This window comes from Mugil cephalus, chromosome 1 (genome assembly GCF_022458985.1).
Source record: "Mugil cephalus isolate CIBA_MC_2020 chromosome 1, CIBA_Mcephalus_1.1, whole genome shotgun sequence".
NCBI lineage: Eukaryota > Metazoa > Chordata > Actinopteri > Mugiliformes > Mugilidae > Mugil > Mugil cephalus.
The window spans coordinates 2,689,938-2,709,370 of NC_061770.1; the positions used below are offsets into that span (position 1 = coordinate 2,689,938).

General features: G+C 39.4%; 1 protein-coding gene across 3 annotated transcripts; it reads right to left on the minus strand.

Moving 5' to 3' along the window:
- Nucleotides 1-83: 83 nt before the first annotated feature.
- Nucleotides 84-18,744, minus strand: nadka (NAD kinase a). 3 transcript variants are annotated; one of them, XM_047584470.1, is made up of 13 exons: nt 18,597-18,744; nt 16,524-16,697; nt 14,133-14,216; nt 5,950-6,079; nt 5,526-5,634; nt 5,328-5,413; nt 5,132-5,234; nt 4,889-5,031; nt 4,358-4,457; nt 3,862-4,019; nt 3,560-3,642; nt 2,321-2,489; nt 84-1,573 (listed from the first exon to the last, which is right to left on the minus strand). In XM_047584470.1, exons 2-12 carry the CDS (start codon nt 16,670-16,672, stop codon nt 2,342-2,344), a joined length of 1,293 nt encoding a protein of 430 aa, XP_047440426.1. In that variant the 5' UTR covers nt 16,673-16,697; nt 18,597-18,744; the 3' UTR covers nt 84-1,573; nt 2,321-2,341. The 3 variants fall into 3 exon arrangements, with proteins under 3 accessions (XP_047440426.1, XP_047440417.1, XP_047440431.1); XM_047584461.1 differs by having other exon boundaries at nt 84-2,489; XM_047584475.1 differs by lacking the exons at nt 14,133-14,216; nt 16,524-16,697; nt 18,597-18,744 and adding an exon at nt 9,152-9,662 and having other exon boundaries at nt 84-2,489.
- Between the last annotated feature and the right edge of the window lie 689 nt (nt 18,745-19,433).

A 19,433-nucleotide genomic window follows, 5' to 3' on the forward strand; every position in this document is an offset into this window, starting at 1 on the left:
CAGCAGCTTCCACCACATACTTTACATGAAAACATGAAGTGAGGGGCTAGTTTCAGGGGAGAAGATCAAACAGGACACAATCATTCTGGTTAAACCATCGGTTTTATTGAAGTGTTTTTCCAAAGCGTTTCAGAATTCATATTAGAAACATTAACAAACTCAGTGATACAAAAGTTACATATTCTCAGAGTATTGAAAGTGAAAAGCACTTTAAGACATGACGCTGCTTCATAGAAGAGAGGTCACAGCCTGGGCTTTTAGTAGAACTGGGGGTTTACTGAGATTCAACAGTTCAGACGAACATTTGACACAAACCTGCTAATATCTTCTTCTAAAAACATTAAGACTGCCCTGGAATGCACTTTGAATTAAGTTTAAGTGTGTCATTGTAATTTTGTCCAATTACTCCTGTTAAAAAGTTGAACTTGACAATCAGAACTGCTGATCAATAAAAAGAACTGTTGAACTTATTCATATAAAAAAGTACCAAATAGATTTATTTTCATCATAATACATTGTAAACCAGTTAATAAACACGTGGGCTTTACAAAATTAAACTCATTCAACTATTCCATCTATATACAAACTCAAAAGATAAAGGAATGATTGCCTTTCAGAGCTCTGTGGGTTTTTTGAGACAGGTAACACCACTGTTCATCATTTCACCTTCACACAATTTGTTGAGCTGATTCACCGTGTACATGTTGGCCTCTGGACGCTGTGTCTGAACACACGTAATGTAGGCCACCTTAAATACTCCACAAAAGCTGCACAATGGCAGACTTGCAAACTGATAGAACAGAAAGCCTATGATATCTCCACATACAACAACACAGAGCATTAAACCACCCACAGCCCACAGACATTGATCTATAAAATATACATATCTATATATATCTATCTATCTATATATATATATATATATAAAAATTCAATTCTATGGCTTAAAGGACATATTAAAACTAGATGTTAAAAAGACACTGAAGACATCTGAACTATAGTGTCTGGTTGGAATGAATACCCCCTCCCAGCTCCTAGTCCACTGCTCAACCGATGTTATACACATTCCAATAGTTTAGGACAACGAAAATGCACAAAACCCATTTATGTGCAACTGAGTGGTCAAAAAAATGACAGACGTGATGTAAACGCTGAAAAATAACATCTCTGTACAATAATGATACCAGTGTTTAAGGCACAGTCTGTACAGCTGGGTCACTGTTGCAGAGCACATGCACTGTTTCCCTGCTCCTCCCCTGGATCCACTGAAAAACTAAGTGAAACTACACGTCCTTCGTTAATGGCATTACTGCACATCAGTTTTTCCTGATTAGTTTAATAGATTGGAGTTTCATTTGAGATTTGTTTTTCCCAAAAAAGTGCAACTTGGGGTTCACCTCAACTGCAGGAATTAGTTTAAAGTCATTATGTATAAAGTCATAGATGTGTCCCTGCCTCTCTTAAAGTGCTAAACAGACCAGATAACACCCATCTCGAGGTCTGCAGTACCTGCCATCCACAACCTGCCTGTCTGCATTTTGGTCCAAGATCCAGCCAGGTGTTCCATTTCCTTCTGGTTAAATGAGCAAAAAGAAATTCTCAGCAAACTGCAATTTTCACAGTATATAGATCTTGGACCAATAGCAGGACCAAACTCCATTCAAAAATCCATCACTTTAATGTCCTTAAGCGTGACATAAAACATGAGATTTTTGGAAATTGACAGAGTCTTAAATTAATGCTGCATACTCCTAAGAACCAATGTAACACTGAGCGGAGCAGTGGGTTGAGCCAGAGAAAAAGGGGGGTTTACAGTTAACTTTAACCCTGAATTATTAAAATTCATCAAATATTTCAGCAGATTTATTTTGCTAGCTAACTGCTAGCTAGCTTACTAGCTAGTGTTGGCTGAACGACCACATACTATGGGAGCTAATGTAAAACTATATTACTGTCACATCTTATCCAATATATCCATTATTATTCATTTTAAAAAATATTTGACTTTATTTTCACTTTATTTTCTTAACATTAGGATTGAATATCTTGCCTCTTATTCCCTCATATTTATTCCACTTTAATACGACACAGAAGAAAGTCAAAAGCAGCAGAAATGCTGTTTGGACTGATAGTTGTTTTCTATGGTATTATATAAAAATAACACCATGGTATTATTTTTATACCTGCGAAGGGAAACTTAACTGACAGACTGTTTGAATGGAGTTCGGTAAGACCTTCCATATCCATAAAAGCCAAAATGGCATAGAGCACAGTCAAACTAAAAACAAGACTTTGGAGTCCAGGAGACCTTTGATCAGACCTTGATGCTGGAGCCAACGCCTCAAAACTCTTCGTCCTCTGAGCTGAGGTAGTTCTGCTTCTTCCTCACGTTCCAGTGTAAACACTGTGCCAGGCTCTCAAACCAGTCATTCACCGGGTCCCGGAAACAGATGGAAGGAACGGGGAAGCAGGAAGTGGTGATGTTAATACTGGAACAGGGAGGGGAAACAAAAGAGATGAAGACTGAATGAGGAAACACGTAGACACACATGGAAGAAAAGTTCCAGTATTGGCAATAAGAAAAGCAAATAAGGTGTTGACATCAGATGCAGAAAGACTTCCTTATGAAGAAACAATAGACTTTTATTGAAGAATACTGGAAACTCATGTCAAGTGCCAGGTAGGTGATTACAGCCCTATTCACTGTGGACTAGTTTTACCTGCAGAGGCTGTCTGTGATATTAATCATGTGCAAATCAGCCATGTCGCTTACTATACCAACCATGTTTCTACCATCACAGAGGTTCTGTGTTCAAATGAATCCAGTGGGAACTGGCATCTATGTGATCTGATTCTTCTCTTTTTTTAACTCAAGAATTATGAAGGCTGTGACATGAATCAGCTATTTGGGTGCAAAGTTGGGATATGACATTGACAGAAAAAAGCCAGCATAAAACCATCAGAAGAATAAAAATGTCAGTGAAGTATGACTAGATTGAAGACCTGCAAGGAATGGTTTTGACGTTATCTTTAGTGCCACATTAATGCCTTTATCACACACATAAAGGTGGAGCTAATTGGCATACTGGCAAGTAGTTCATAGACTCTGCCCCACATCACATTATATTATCAGAAATGTATGTGTGTGTAGAGGTCTAAAAGTTGTTTCACCTCTGACATGTAGTGGAGTGGAAGTGGAAAGTAGCAACAACATATTTTAACCAGGGATAATGTCAGTACATTTGAATAAAGCATAGAGTTTACATGACGTCACATGATGTGCTGAGGTAATACTAATCCTGTGTCTATGTCTGGATGAGTTACATAAAGGACGAGAATGGATCTTACTCAGAGGACACTCTTGGCTTCATGCCCACTAAGCAGGTAGAGAAGATTATGCAACAAAGCCTGGAAGTGTGTAAGCAGCTGCTGAGGGGACTCCATCATCATCCTCCTTCAGCCCTGAGGCTTTGTTTTGCTTCATTAACTCTGTTTCAATGTTACTGTCAGTGTGTTTGTGTGACTGAAGCACGGTGGCCAGCTTGGTATGTGGACTGACCTGTCTCCGTGGCAGATCTCTTGTCTCTTTCTTCCATCAAACGACACCCAGGCTGTGTTTCTGGCGTCACGTGACAGCATTATCTGAGAAAGAACAGGGGACAATGTAGAGAAGTCACACTCGCATGTCTGGACATGGCATGAAGTGATAAAATTATTTCCTCACTCCTCACTCTTGGACTGATGTGCATGGCAGGTGTATTAGTCAAACAAACCACAGATGATGACATGCTATAGTCTTGGCGGCACGCTGAGCTCTAATGCCAGGCCACACCACACCACTCCCTCAAATAGAGTCCTTACCTTGAGCTCCACCCCGGCAGGCACCACGATGGGTCTGAAGGAGAGCGAGTGTGGACAGATGGGGGTGATCATGATGGCTGGGACGTTGGGGTGAATCATGGAAGCTCCCGCTGCCACTGCATACGCTGTGCTGCCTGTAGGTGTAGATACGATCACACCTGAGGGAACAGAGATGTGTGTTAATAGAGACTCTGACTCAAAGGCTTGACAACCTTTATGGAGGAGAATGTTTGTACTCTGTAAACATTTTGCTGCATATTTCCATAGTAGTTGGTTGTTTGTGTTACAAAGGACATTCTTTGAGTGTCTAGAAAATTGTGTACAAAGTGCACTGCTGCCTGGGAGGCGAAGGTCAGTCAGAGTTAGAGACTAAACTTTGCCCCATCCACAGACCTCTTTGTTTGGGCTGTCACAATGTTTTACTCAGAGTGTATTAGGAGAATTCCTGGTCTAATTCATGTGTCAGCACTACAAGACTGTAGCACTGTCCACTCACCATCTCCCTGCACTGTCGTTATGAGATGCCCGTCCAGGAAGAGGTCAACGTTAGAGAGATAAGACGAGGGTCCTCTGTCCACCACCACCTCATTCAGCACCTGTACACGGAGAAAGACACAAGTTCAAAAGTTAACATTCCTACCCTTCAGTTTGCCACAAACTCCTTTACATAGCTGCTGACATCACAACAGCAGCATAGTCAAACTGTCTCTCTGCTGTTGGATTTGCATCTGTAAAAAATTTCAAATATCATTTGCCTCGTATTGTACCTGCAGTCATAGCTGCATGTCACTGATGATAGTGTTTCTTTAAAAACACGTACACTGTGGCTGAGTCACGATGATGAGAACACATGGGTGAGCCCTTCAGGCCTGTTTACAGTGCTGCACCCTGTGGCTAAATGATTAAAAGCCTTTGAACACCCAAACCTAATAAACTACCACAGCTGATGAAAATCACTCAGTATCCAAGTAATCTTTAAATGTAAGTATTGCACAGAGAAGAGCTGGACATTAATGTTGGAGATTACCTGATACTGCATGGCTTTGCGGCTAGTTTCAATGTCCCCGTTGGTCAGGATGATTCCCTTTTCATCCACCCTGGCTTTCTTCTCCCAGTTCTCTTTAAGCACCCGGACTTTCAAGCGACTACGCAGGACGATGGCAGCATTACCTTAAATATAACATATATGTTACTAAATGGAAACAAAAACAGGAATTTTGTACAAGTATGTCGCAGAAACTTAGAGGACAGATTGGAGGACATTCTATACCTTCAATTATTTGGGTGACCTGAGACTGATAGGTGTCAAATTTGAAAGGAGTCAGAAAGCCCAAGGAACCCAGGTGGAAGGCCATAACTGGTGGAACACTCTCCTACAATGAACGAAGAGAGGAGGAGGTTCTAATGTTACAACAGTGAACGTAAAAACACTCTTAAAGTGTCAGTGGGAACATCTGGCTGAATACCTGGAAGAGTGAAGATGCATACAGCAAAGTCCCATCTCCACCAAGGCAGATGATAAAGTCCACACGATTGGAGATGTCATCAAGATCTGAGGAATATACAGAGAAGGAACCATTTACATCTCTTGCACAAAATAATATCTCTCTCTCTCTCTTTTTTTTTACATTTACTATTCATGTGTGTTATAACCGCTTCCATACCTTCTCTGAAAGTGCAGAATTTCTTTGTAATGACACCAAAGTTTTCATCGCCTGAAATAGCTGGGTCATCCAGAACTTTATTTTCCACGTAAACAATCAGGTTTTTCACCTACAATAACAAAAAGAAAACAATTAACAACAGCCAGAAATGATTTTTTTTTTTTTTTCGAATCAATACGTAACATTTTCATACCAACAACAAGGGCTCAACTGAGTCTAAATGGTTGTTGATCTCTGGTATTACCTATTATTTTAAACGTCTACTCTGGGTAAACAATGCCTAGAACCAATAGATTAGCAACTGTTTTTTATCTTACAGGAACATTTGACCACATAACTAATGTTTGAGCTGATCCCTCACCATCCTCCTGCCAACAAACACTGTTGAACACTGAGTGCTGTCAGTTCTGGTGCTAGGTCATACCTCGGTGAGGAATATGCAGAGCTCTTTGAAAGGCTGAAGCAGACTGGCATCTCGGATCTTCTTGATGACAAGGACACTTTTTGGTGGCTTGTTCCACGTCAGCCTCTGGCTGGCGGGGTCCTGAATGTGCCTGAAAAAACAAACAACGTTTGATTCAAAAGAACTCATGAGCTTGTGGTTACAACATGGGAAGTCAAGTATGTAACATGCTTGAAGTTTAAGTATAATATGAGATGTAAGTCGTGACAACACCACACTAGACAACTGTTGCCGTCTTAATGTGACCAAAGCTAACCGCTTGGAAAGCTAATAAGCGAATAACTTAATACAAGAAATGTAAAGGCTGAATGAAAAGAAGTAACTGTGTTTTTTTTTCACACATACATATAAGATCAACAAAGTTGTTTGATTGAATTTCTGTATATTACCTTAAGAATCACCTTGTTCATGTGGACTTTTTTCGTTACTACTGAAAACACAGCCCCATTTGCCCATTTGAGGGTTTCACTAGTGAGAGAATCTAGATGGAACTTGATCCTCGGATCTGATGTAAGACTTGTTAACTAATGATTCCTTCTGGTCATCATAACTGGGACTGCTTGGTACCTCCAATTAGAGACATCCGCTTAAGCTCTAGCTCTGGAGCCAAATACCTCAGACTGCTCCATGCCACCTGCAGATCCTTCACCTCATCTCAATGCCTACCAGTGAGTGACAGCGTATCAACCGTGAAACGGACAATACAAAAACGAGACGGTGATGCTCGCTTCATGATACAACAGGATATAAAAGGGACTAATGGCGACATGAAAACAGGAATGTTCCACAGACTCACACAGATCATAGAAGAAGTGTACAAGTTAAAACTGGAAACTTCAGAGAGGTTCTAGTCTATGCCTGTTTAATAATAATAATACCAGAGTCTGTTGACTGTACTTAGCTATGGCTCTCATCAGTTACAGCTGTGTCATGCATATTAGGAAAATACTGAGATACAGCAGGCTGATTATAGTCCTTATAAAAGAATTTATTCTTGGAGTTTTTATGCAAGAAGTTATGATTTTAACAGTCCTAGTTTACAAGGAGCATTCATACCTCATAGTATTGGCTAAATGTCAGTATAGCAGTAGCAGACTAAATGTGTTGAACACATTAAGAAATATGTCATGTATTAAATTTAAACTTCCATGTTAAAATGTCTCTCCAGAGTAGAAATGGCCTGGTACAGAGAGAGAGTTGTGGTTTCTAGAACCAGTTTCTTCATGATGTTTTGAAATACATTTTTCATTAATACCCAAAGTTAGGCATAATTTCAGGCATGTCTGCCTCAGCTCCACCTGTTTGTTGCTGGGTTACTTGGGTGTAAGGTGGATTGGACACTGCCAAGATGGGAAACTGTAGAAAAGATCTGCACACCTGCAGAAGCTCCCATTTAGACTTTTGTTGTATGATATGATAATGACAATAAAAGTCTAAATGGGAGCTTCTGCAGGTGTGCAGATCTTTTCTACAGTTTTTCATTGTTATACCTTCCGCATAACTTTTTTTTGGATGTGCGCGCCTTTCCAAACCTTTCACTGCCAACATGGAGCCACGGTTCAACATTGCTCTTCAAGAAAACCCAGTGGGTGACGTCACGGAGGGTTAGACCATCTTCATATACAGTTAGTTGGTAATTATTTCACAGTCCTATAAAACCTCTGAATGTACCACATTTCATTAGTCCTTTTATTAAATCTGTCATTTATATTAACAGTTACAAACAAAACCAGGACAACTGGAGTATGTAACACCAATAAATAAGTGGAACTTTCAGACACTGTTTTGACATTTGTCCCGTGTTAAATAACATCAAGAGTCAGAGTCATGCTTAAACTTTTACGCCTGTTACACGTGGACAATGCATTTTCAGCCTCCAAATCTACCGAGACTGGCTTAGATTTTCCTGGTTCTTTTAAAAGGACCTTTTTCAGTTTCCTGACATCAGAAAACATAAAATCTTGATATCCTCAGTATATTTACGAGATTTTTCAAGTATGATATATTTAACAGATCAAACTGTGAGCACAACCAAATACTGGTGACAGTCAAGACAAACCAATCTACTTGCCGAGTGAACACTTAGAGCTTCTAAATCTAACCAGTCACTAGTTTCATGCAGATTCAGGGTTTTAATATTTTCTCTAATCCAGTCAAGTCCTGGTTAAAGTTTATCAACTGCTACCATGACACCTACCAGTCATTATATATGAACTCATGCTTCCTGACTTGTTTTCTAGTCCTTGTTTTTACTACCTACTACAATCAAAAGGGGCAATAACACAACCACACGGGTAGAAACTGCAGCAACACTGCTTCATCCCGCTCTTCTGAAAAGATGTGACTTATTAACATGACGCCTGCATTGGGTTCTATGATACTGAACAAGTATGGGACCAGTACATCAAAAACGTAGTTGTAATATCCTTTACTTCTATGTAAATAACATAAAAAACAGCATTGTTATGACATATTGAGTTCCTGTTTCCTTCAAAAAAGCCACAACAGCATAATGCAATCCAACTCAAAATGCCACAAACTAATGCATGAAAACTCCACCAGTTTATCTGCAGAGGCATGTTTAAATGTAGTAAAGACTGTACTGTAGGTACAGTACAAGCAACTGAAACTGTGCAGATCAGGTTTCAAATGCAATTATATGAAACAAAGCAAAACGTCATTAGCATTTGAAATGGAGACAAGCTGTGATCTATTCAGAATGGTTTCTCCTCTGAACACCTCAAAGCTTCCACACCCTGACCTTTCCCATTCATTCAGCAACCTTGCTCTGTCCAAACAGCAGGACCATGCTGCTACACAACCAGCCTGTGATAACATGCAAACACTGACAATTCCAAGCCTCCAAAACCTACGACACTCCAACTTTACACACTCAGGATAAATGCACACTTGGATTATCAGTCTTTCAATTAAAATAAACAAATAAATGAATTTTTAAAAAAAATAAAAAAATCAGAAAACAGAAACATCTCTTATGCTGTGTCCGATCTAAAAAGCCCAGCTCTGACGTTGCATCAGTTTGTTATTAGCTCACAGCCTCTGAACATCTGGTTTCCAGTAATCTGTTGTGCCATTTAATATTTCACCTATAAAACAAGTTCTCTGTTGAGAAACAGACAAAGATGCTAGAAAGTCCCCTTACCATTTCCAGACTCGGTTCTCGTGGTTCCCAGGGCTGTCCTGCAGTACGCACTGGTTAAACTTCATGGCTGTACACATGTAACGAGGATGACGCTTCAGGCTGCCTCAGCGGGAGAACAGAGCTGTGTCCAGGTTGCCCCTCTGACAAAACTCATTCTGCCTCTAACAACTTCCTCTAAAGCTACACATTGCCGAGCAGCTTCAGCAACTGAACCAATTCACTGCTTGTGGTCAAGCTGTGAGTCACCCACTGACTGTCTGAGAGTCTCTACATGTGCCGTGGACAGTTCCTGGATCAGCTAACAACCCCTCGAGCCGTGGCTATATTTGTCCCAGTGAGGACTTAACACTAAACCTTCCTGCTGCATTCTGCTGCTGAATTAAAGCTCTCACTCATCTTAAGGTTGACTTCATCTCAGCCCCCGCCTACTCTGCTGTTCTGAACACGCCCATTTGAGGGAAGGCCTTCGCTTTAACAGGTGTGATTCACAGGAACAACAGTGGCAGGGCTTTTCCTCAAACTAATACAGACACTACAATGAAACACATTTCTCTCCACTCAGCTATGTGCAGTAATAAACAAAACATGACTGTTGGTCAGTAGATCTCACTTTTAAAACATCTGCCAGTTATAGGAAAGAAGCAGTAGAATATATGATCAGGAGTTTAAGGAAATACCATAGAATATAAGTGAGCTTCCCATCATCCCATTCTGTTCATGCAGTTAGTAATTCTTTCTGAAAACACACATATTTATAGTCTTTATCTATAGATCAAAATACATGTAGTCATGCAAATAAGAAGTCCCTAAATACTGTATCCTGAAGACCTTTTCACATTCCACCATGTACTTATCCAGGAAAGCCTCAAAACTATTTAAAAAGCAGCCTGCATCTGCATAAACTGAAACAAAAGCTTCATTAACAGCACAGAAGATAAAAAGTTGTAGGGCTTGAATCTGACCGGTTTCACAGTGATGAGGCAACAGCAGCATTTCTCTGTGTATTCAGTTCAGTTGCTACATGTGACACTGGTTTACACGTCTGGCTTTAAAACGACTCCATGACGCACTGCAGTTATCCATCTGAGGGCGTGTTCAGGGTGTCGGGGACCAGCGTGACAAGGAGGTGGACATTCTCTGCAGTCAAAAGACAAAAATCTACCTGGAGTAGTATCACTGCCACGCCCTTTCACAGAAAACAACTTAAGTTGAGTGTTTCCATTTTGAAGGGAGTCAACTTTGACTAGTTTACTTGGCTCTCTGGGGCCCAAATCACCTTTCATGTTGCCTGAAGTGCAAATGCACAAAGTCAACTGCCTGCAGAGACAGCACACAATATGCGCAAATATATTTGAAAGCAAGTCTTTCTGAAAATACCACAGGCTGACTTTGTTTAGAATAGAGAAAGGTTGGTTTTACTATTTTTAACCTGTCTAGCTGTATTAAGGAGTCTAATCCAAATGAAGTGCTCGGTGACAGGAGATCAACAGTTTGGCCAGGCTCTGACTGGAAAGACTCTTTCATAACTCTGATTGAACTTGTGTTGTCTTTAACTCATTCATACATAGCTCTAGATCCTTAACAACCTACCATTGTGGAGCGTTCAACCTCTGCTGATACTGTGTCTGAGTGGTGCTGATATGATTGTCTATGTAGTAAGTAGCGTTAGCATATTGGATTTTCTACTTAAACTAGATTTCAAATCTTGTGAAGTCAATAGTGCTGCAACGAGAGGCAACCTTTCCTACAAAGTTTAAAATGTTTCATGAAGTAGATGTTTATTTCAGTACAATTGTATTGAATTACTTTAAATGCAAATGAAAGACAATATTTTTTGAGCACCTAATTTCTAATGCTTCTCCCCAAGGCTAATCCCAACATGCCTTCCTTTCATTTGTCTGAGGTGATGGATGGAGCTCTAACAAAAGTAAATGGACTGTAAGTAAAGATTACCATGTCAAACTACTATTTAAATAGTCACGACTGGAAAACCCTGATCTTTTTTTATACCAAACACCAAGACAAATTTTTGAGTGTGCATCGCGTGCAATAAATCCTGTTCCCACGTCAAAATGATTAAGGAAAAAACTGCAAAATTAAAATCACCTTTTTTAGTTGCTTCACAGAAACTTATTACAAGAGAGAACAAAACACCACCCACACACGTCTAAAAGACAACAAAAAAAGCACTCTTCCTAAAGGTGTTCAAATATGGTTACTTATTAACAGCTAAATTGTTTTAACTTCTTTAATCTATAAAGCTGTCTAAACTTACCCTTGACTTGTTAAAAATCCAAGTTAAAGGACTCTCAGGGGACTTGGGCAGAAATATTAATTAAAACAACTCAATTGAAGAAAATAAGAAAACCTGACACATGTATTGTCACCTGAGCCGCGGTGTTGATGTCCTGATCACACTTCCTCCAGACTAGGTACAAAATTTTTTATTATTTGTTTATTCATTTTTTTCCCCCCACTTCACAGAGCAGTCGGCATGGCAGGCGATGTCACATCCTGTTTGTCTAGTGTCAAATAACTAACTACAACGAAACTTCTCCAAAAAACTGACACTTGAGTATGAGTCACTGAAAACCTGAAGCATATCTGTGACCTATTGGAACATTTCATGTTGAATAGACTGTCTAGTAGGGTTGGTTTTACATGCCAGTTTGATGTCCCAAATGTGCTTTTTTTAAAATTAAGAATTAACTGATAAGCATTTTCCAGCGCATTAAATCCGACAAGGATCAGACAGATGTGTTTGACAGATGCAAAAACTGACAGCAGACTGATGTGATGGGGTATGGGAGCACGTTTGAACACATCTTCATTACTAGCTTTTGGTAGATACATAATTAACACTCTATAAACACAATTTAAATACACATAACCCACTATCTGGAAACACTACAGCTGTCATGATGAATTCATGAAAATGTCAGTACAGCTACACACAGTTGTAACAGTGTTAAGCACACACTTACTTTCACTATTTTGCATTAAAACAAGCATAAAAACAAGAATTGACATGTTTTGCAATCCAGTGCATTTTTTCAGGGTTGGAATTTACACAAGAGGAAATTGGGACAACATCATCAAGTCAACAGGTTCTTTAAAAAAAAAGCAACCATTTAGGAGAAGTCCAACATAAAAAAAAAGCAACCATTTAGGAGAAGTCCAACATAAAGATCTGCATTCACTAGTTTTACAAGGATAATGGCTTTTAACCCCAATTTACTTTTGTAGACTAAAGTACAGAAAAGCTTTCATCTATGGAAGCAGGAACGTTTCTTGACCTCACCTTAAAAACTAATTTTATGATAGCATCTCAACACAAAAGAGGACAGTACAGCTGCCTGGCCAAAAAAAAATATAAAAAAATCGCCACCTGGATTTAACTAAGCAAATGGGTACAAGCTTCCTATTGGATAATTACTGCAGTGGATGATTATCTTTCAGCTGCCAACAAGTTATTTAACCCCAACTGATGCAATGAGTAGTTTCTCATCTCTTAAATAACCATGTTGAAAGACACATCTTGTGGTTGTGGAAAAGATTTTAGTCTGTGTGAGAAGGGTCAAATCATTGGCATGCATCAAGCAGCATTATGAGCATTATCCAACGCATTATTAAAAACTGTAAGGATAGTGGGGAACCATGGTATTCCAGGAAGACTATGTAAAGTCTCTTCAGGTACAATGTGAACGCAACTAAAGAGATTGGGACTGAACAGCTTGTAGCCTTAAGAAAACAACTAATCAGTGAGGATAACTGGTTCCAGAGTGATGGGGCATCAGGGTCAGAAGAGAGGCAGATGAAGTGTGGGGTCAGTGGTATGATCTGGGGTTAGTGTAGGTGCTCAGGTCTAGGTTCAGCAACATTATGCCCAAGGAATGAGGTCAGCTGACTACCTGAATATACTGAATGACCAGGTTATTCCATCAATGGATTCTTTCTTCCTTGATGGCATGGATATATTCCAAGATGACAATAGTTGGGTTACATGTTTCATATAAACACCTCAATTGGAATAAACAGCCCCAGGTTTCACAGGGGTATAATATGCCTTTCCCCAAACCGATCAAAAGTCATGTAAACGGTGAATCGGAACAGGGTCCATCAAAAATTCATTGAAGCTGGGATAGACTGAAGCATGGAACAAATTTGGAACCGCTGTAGAAGTTTCTTATGGAAACAATGTCAAGGTGAATCCTGCTGTAATCAAGGCAGTGTATATACAAAACATGTACGTTTGAGATGCGGAGAAGTTGAAATTGGTTTTGTTTTAGTTTGTTAGATGTGGGTGCTGTGAAAAGGAAGTACAACATTATGCCAGGAGTAGGACATCATGCTGCTGATTTTATTGCCTTTCCAGAGTCCATAAATTAAATTATTGACCAAAATGATCTCCTTCGTTTCATAATTTATTAAAACGCTTTTCATTTTACTTGTGCTTGGGAAAAGCTCGGATAATAAATTGGATTATAGATGTCAGAACAGGCGTGCTGTGTTGTGTGCTGAAGATATTACAGAAATGTTTCTCAGACTGACAAACTAGTTATTGCCACATGTGTCCATAACCAAACAAGACATGAGGTGAAGACTTTGAAGACAGAACATTACGTGGTCACTGTGAAGCTTGATGTAACACGTCACTTTTATCCTGTTAGATGTTTAAGGATTTTTTTTTTTTCGGTCTCACAGCAAATTCATTCTTGAGAGAAAAACAAACAAACATGTTTTCCAGGGTCACAGTGATCCAACCACTTCATCTTTGAGTCAAGTGAACCTGCTAGCGAGCGCATTGCAACAAGATCTAAAATCAACAATAACCAGTGGCATTTTGGTGATGCACTGACTAAACACTAAACTCACACTATTTAAATTTGCACTCTCACTCATGATTCTAATAATAAAGCCCAAAAGGCACACATACTGGATATTATGTGTCAAAACAAACAAACAAAAAGCCCAGCCTTACATTACTGCGTGAGGGTTCTGGAGCATGCATGCCTTCGGGCCGAATGTGGTCACAGGACTTGGTCCATGAAGAGACTGAGTCCTCCTGAAAAAAAGAATGGAAACATTCAGGTTTAAACAAAGGAGGCTGCTGGCAAAGTATGCAAATGAAGAGAAGAAACTATTTTTAAGCTTAGTAAAAAGAGCAACTGTTCTGTTGTGATAAATAAAGTAACCACATCACCACTTCTGATGCATTTACAGTGTCACATTTTACATATTTACAGTATTTGACACTGAAATACTGGCTCGTGTGCATGATTGTCTCAACAAGTCCTAAATTATTAACTGCTTCTTCATGTGAAGTAACCCATCAAATAAAAGGGAAGTAATATACTTGAGACATTTATAAAATGATTACTGAGCACATCACCTCAGATGTGATATCAGACTGAGGGTTGTTTTTGTGGTTAGCAACCTATGACAAACCAGTACTCGGTTCACTGTATTAATTAATATTAAAGTTGAATGTTGTCTGTGACCTTTGATGCTGAACTGTAGGTTATTTCACAATCCTTAGAAATGTAACAGTGAATTGTGAAACATCTGAAAAACAAACACTTTAATCTATCGTTGCTACAGTACCAACACCCTATAAGTAAAGGTGACAAGAAGCCACCTTTTTAGTAAACATTCATATTAAAACATCAGATTTTTTTTTTTATCAGTTCAGCTGAACAGTGGAAAACTCTTACAACATGTTAGTGTTTTTAAAGAGGATGTCCACGGTGAACAAATGCAGCCTTCAAGCTGCAGCACATCACACAGCCAGTAAATCCTATTGGGAATGTATTACATCAACTGACCCTCAAAGCTGCATTAATCAATATTTTCATATTTTCATGAAAAGAAGTTATATGTATATTGTCAAATGATGTTCATAGTAATGTGCTTCCTTTACTACATGCATAAAGCACCTCTCTAGTCTTATAAACTAGAACTACTGGTTTGAGTCACTTGAGTATTTCTGATGATGCCTTTTGTTTGTCTTTAACTTTGATAAATTCATTCGTCAGGCCTTGTCTTATTATATTGAGATTTTACCTACTCAACTTGTTTGCATACCCTCAATATTTCAATGCAACATTAAATCTTCATTCTGTTCTTTTTCTCTACTAGCTCCTCCAGTTTAGAAATGCTTTGTCTTGACACCAATGACACACCTATATTATGCTAGAAAAATGCTAACAATGGGTATTCACTAACATAGAGGTGTTAAGTACCTTCAGAGAATCACCTTCCTCTCCAAGCTTTTGTTCACCAAAAATCTTTCCAAAAAAAAACTTTCCAGGAATGAATTGAGAAGTATCACTCTCAATTGACAATAAACTCAATAGTGATCTATTTGTGGGAGTGGATTACGACATCTTGGAGAACTGTGCTCTTTTGAGAAGCCTCGTGTAAGTTTATACAACACACACATCAGGTCTTAAATATCATTTTCGTGAAGTATTTTCTGTCACGGTTGCAGCAATTTTTCCCACACATTTCACAAATGTGAGAGGTGGTGCAACACAGATTATGTCACAAGGCGGTTTCACAAACATTTCAAGAGAAACTTCTTAAATGCCACACAATAGCAACCAGTCAGGGGATTATCTGTCAACGATACTATATTGTTGTGGCAACATGCTCTATTAGAAAAAACCCTTCAATCAACAGGAACATGCACACCGATTTGTTCATTCTGGTTAAATAGCCATTTACAATCCAAGTGAATAATGACGAATCAACATTCTTTTTGAAAGAATAGTTTCTAGTGAACTGCAAATGCTGAAAATCATGTCTTGTCTTTCGGCTTCAAACATAATCATGTCATCACCTTTAAAAAAATCCAGACGAGCCACCCCTTTAGGTCACCACCCCATAAATCCATGCTTTGGTCCTCAATGTAGTAGCACAGGTTCACTGCCACTGTGCCCATTACTTCCTGTCTTAATGCTAATCAAAACTACTACTACTTTTATATTTGCACTACTTTAGCCAGGAGCTACAATCCAGAATTTTGTTATGTACACACATAATGACAATAAATGATTCTTGAAATAACTTTTCATTCTCGTTCCCACCCCATGTCACATCATTAACGTCTTGTTAGAGCAATCATGGGTGGATAATAGGAATGAAACCAATTCCTCTGTACAGATGAGTGTCTGGTAGTGTCTCACATGGCTAGGGCTAAGACCCGAGTGAGTTTCAGGTGTGTTACTACTAAAGAAACCCAAAGTCTCCATTTAGGACTGAAAAATGACTTGGATGACTTGATGGTTGGTGAAATGTCTCCAAGGATCCCCAAAGTCCAGCTGTTTTATTTTGGTTTTTTGGGAGCTTGTGAAAAAAGAAGCAGATGTACCTGTACTCAGAGCTGCTGGCTGAGGAGGTGCTCAGGCTGCGGGTCTTCCTGTTACGACGAGGCACGCCGCGTCCAGAGACCTCCCCTCCATCACAGGTGGAGCAGCAGTATGGGGCAGCGTCCACTCGCACCTCCTGTCCTCCGTCCATCTCAGAGAGCCAGGCTGCAAGCAAACTGATGGGGCATAACAAACATTCATTCAGCTGAAGTCAAATAGTAACACAAATAATTAGTGAACCATATTCACTAAAATAACCTGTTCCAGACTCCTGGTAGTAGGAGAAAACAGGCTCCAAAGTTCAGTGAATAACAAAAACACACAATTTAAGTGATGCTTATAACTACAAAGAACCATTTACACAACATAAATGTGCTTTTTATGATCATAGAAACAGGAGTCAGTTCTGTGCATATAGCAAGACTAAGGAGGTGGTGGTGGACTACAGGAGGGAGCGGAGGAATCCTGTCCCAGTCACCATCCAGGGTGAGGAGGTGGAGATTACAGACGCCCTCTACAGTAAAGGACAAAGCAGGATGTTCTTCCTGAGGAGACTGAGGTCCTATTGCGTCTGTAGTAGACACCTCAAGACCTTCTACCAGTCCACGGTTGCCAGTGTCGTCTTCTTGGTGCTGTCGTGTGTTGGTGGGGCAGGGCCAAGACTGGTGAGGTCAACAGACTCAATAAATTGGTGAAGAAAGCCCGCTCGGTGGTGGGAATGAACTTGGACTAGAAACACTGGCTGAGAGGAGGGTGAAGGACAAAATCTGTGCAATATTGGACAATCCCTCTCACCCTCTGCACAAGCTGTGGCTGATGGGCAGCTCATTCAGCCAGCGGATCATCCCACCCTGATGCAGAACTGAACGCTTCAAACGCTCCTTTGTGCCCACTGTCATCAGACTGTACAACAGCAGTGTGAACAGCACACAGGTCTGTAGCATTGTTACTATTTCCGCAACTGTTGTCACTTGTGTACTGTACTTTTTGTTGTCCTATTTAAAGTTGTGGTTGCCTGCTCTCTGTGTCCTATTTCATTTGTTTTATTTGTGCTGCTGTAACAACTGAATTTCCCAAATGGGGATCAATAAAGTATTATCTTATCTTATTATGTTAAATAAAATCCACCCTGTTTCTGTAAGTTAATCAGACTTTTGCACAAAGTGCTTTACACAATAATCACACCTGTATCCCCCAACCTCCACCCCTTCCCCAGCACAGACACACACCCACAGATACACGGACAGACCCAACTTAATCTGTGAAGCACTACAAATAAGAATAGCATTCATTAAAACAAGAGCATTAAAACAGGAGCAAGAACTGTGGAAACGCTATCATAGGTGAGAAAACACCGGAGGCTGGATACAACTAACAGCAAGGTAAAATCAGTCAGTAAATAAAAACTCCAAATAGTAAAGTGAACATAAGAGTAGTACAATGTGAAGAAAATCTGACTAAAAATAATAAAAATGCTAAAAGGCAAACAGGAGGAAAAGTGATAAAATTATGTTAATAACGGATTAAAAAATACCAACTACTAAGACAGTAAAAGAGATCAATTTTTTAAACAGTCATAAATAAATAGTCAAGATTCAATTATAAGTTAAACTGCAAAAGTAGGTTTTAAGTTTGCTTTTAAAAATATCAAGACTCTTAAATGTTGAACTTTGAGCATCGATTAATGTATTAATTGACAAAAAAAAATATACTGAAACCGTTGCCAAGGTATTTCTTATAAAGCTGACATTTTTATTTCGGTCACTTGAGGTTATCGTTAGTTAGACAGTTTGAGATATAACTGTAACCTAGCTGATATGGTTTGATAATTGTGCTACGTTTAAATGAAGCTACCAGCGCTGTTGTCGTTTAATATAGCTCACTTTGTAAATTAGCAGGTTAGTAAATGTCTGACATCACCGTCATTCTCCGACACTCATTACCGTTAAGAGGACACAGTTGGTCGAATGTCCGAGTTGAGCTAACCGAGCTACTGTTTATCACGATAGGCTAGTAGTGAGTTCGCCTCAACACAGAGAGCAAGAACATTTTAACATTCCGCGTTCAAACACTACCTTTCACCCAGAGCGTTACGGGGAGACGAGATAGACGTGGAGCAGCAGCAGCAGACTACAGTGGGATTACGCTCTCGCCATTATTTCGTGAGATTTAAGACGTTAAATTACACCATTTTACTTTATCATACCATCACTTCCGGGTACTCACCGCCCAATCACAGGTGGCCTCCTCACCAACGTCATGTTGGACGACTCGCGCGAAGCACAGTGAGTTTATATTAGGTTACGTCACAGCAACGGACGACTAACCTATTAAATAATTATATGGCTGCTGCTGCTGCAATAAAATGATTATTCCACATATAAATCGCCTCATAGCCAACGTGTAAGCAGCACTACTTTACTCTCATATCAAAACAATCTATGTGGATTATTGCACATATCGGTTTATATATATATATATATATATTATTGCTACGCGCATTATTGTTAATAATAACAAATTAGTGTTTTTCGTTGTTGTCCGTTAAATGCACTCATTGAAATACTTAAAAATTGTACATTTCAATCCCAGCCTGTTATTGTAGGGCATAAGAAGACTTTTTCTTTTTTCTTTTTGGGAACCAAATGTAAACATGTATTTAGACCGTTACAAAGTGCTGATTCAGGCACTTTTCACATTAGACGCCATTAGGCCACTTCTTCATGGTACCTAATGAATCAGTTATGCTCAGTGTTCATGCAGAGTTGGAATTTGTAGACCACGTCTTTAACATGTATACAATTTAACGTGCATCGAGACCTTCATGCAATTCATACACATGTCCAGCAGATGGCGTTAGTCTAGGGACCTTATAGGGACCTAATAGGAGCCTTTAGTGTCTGGAGTAAAAA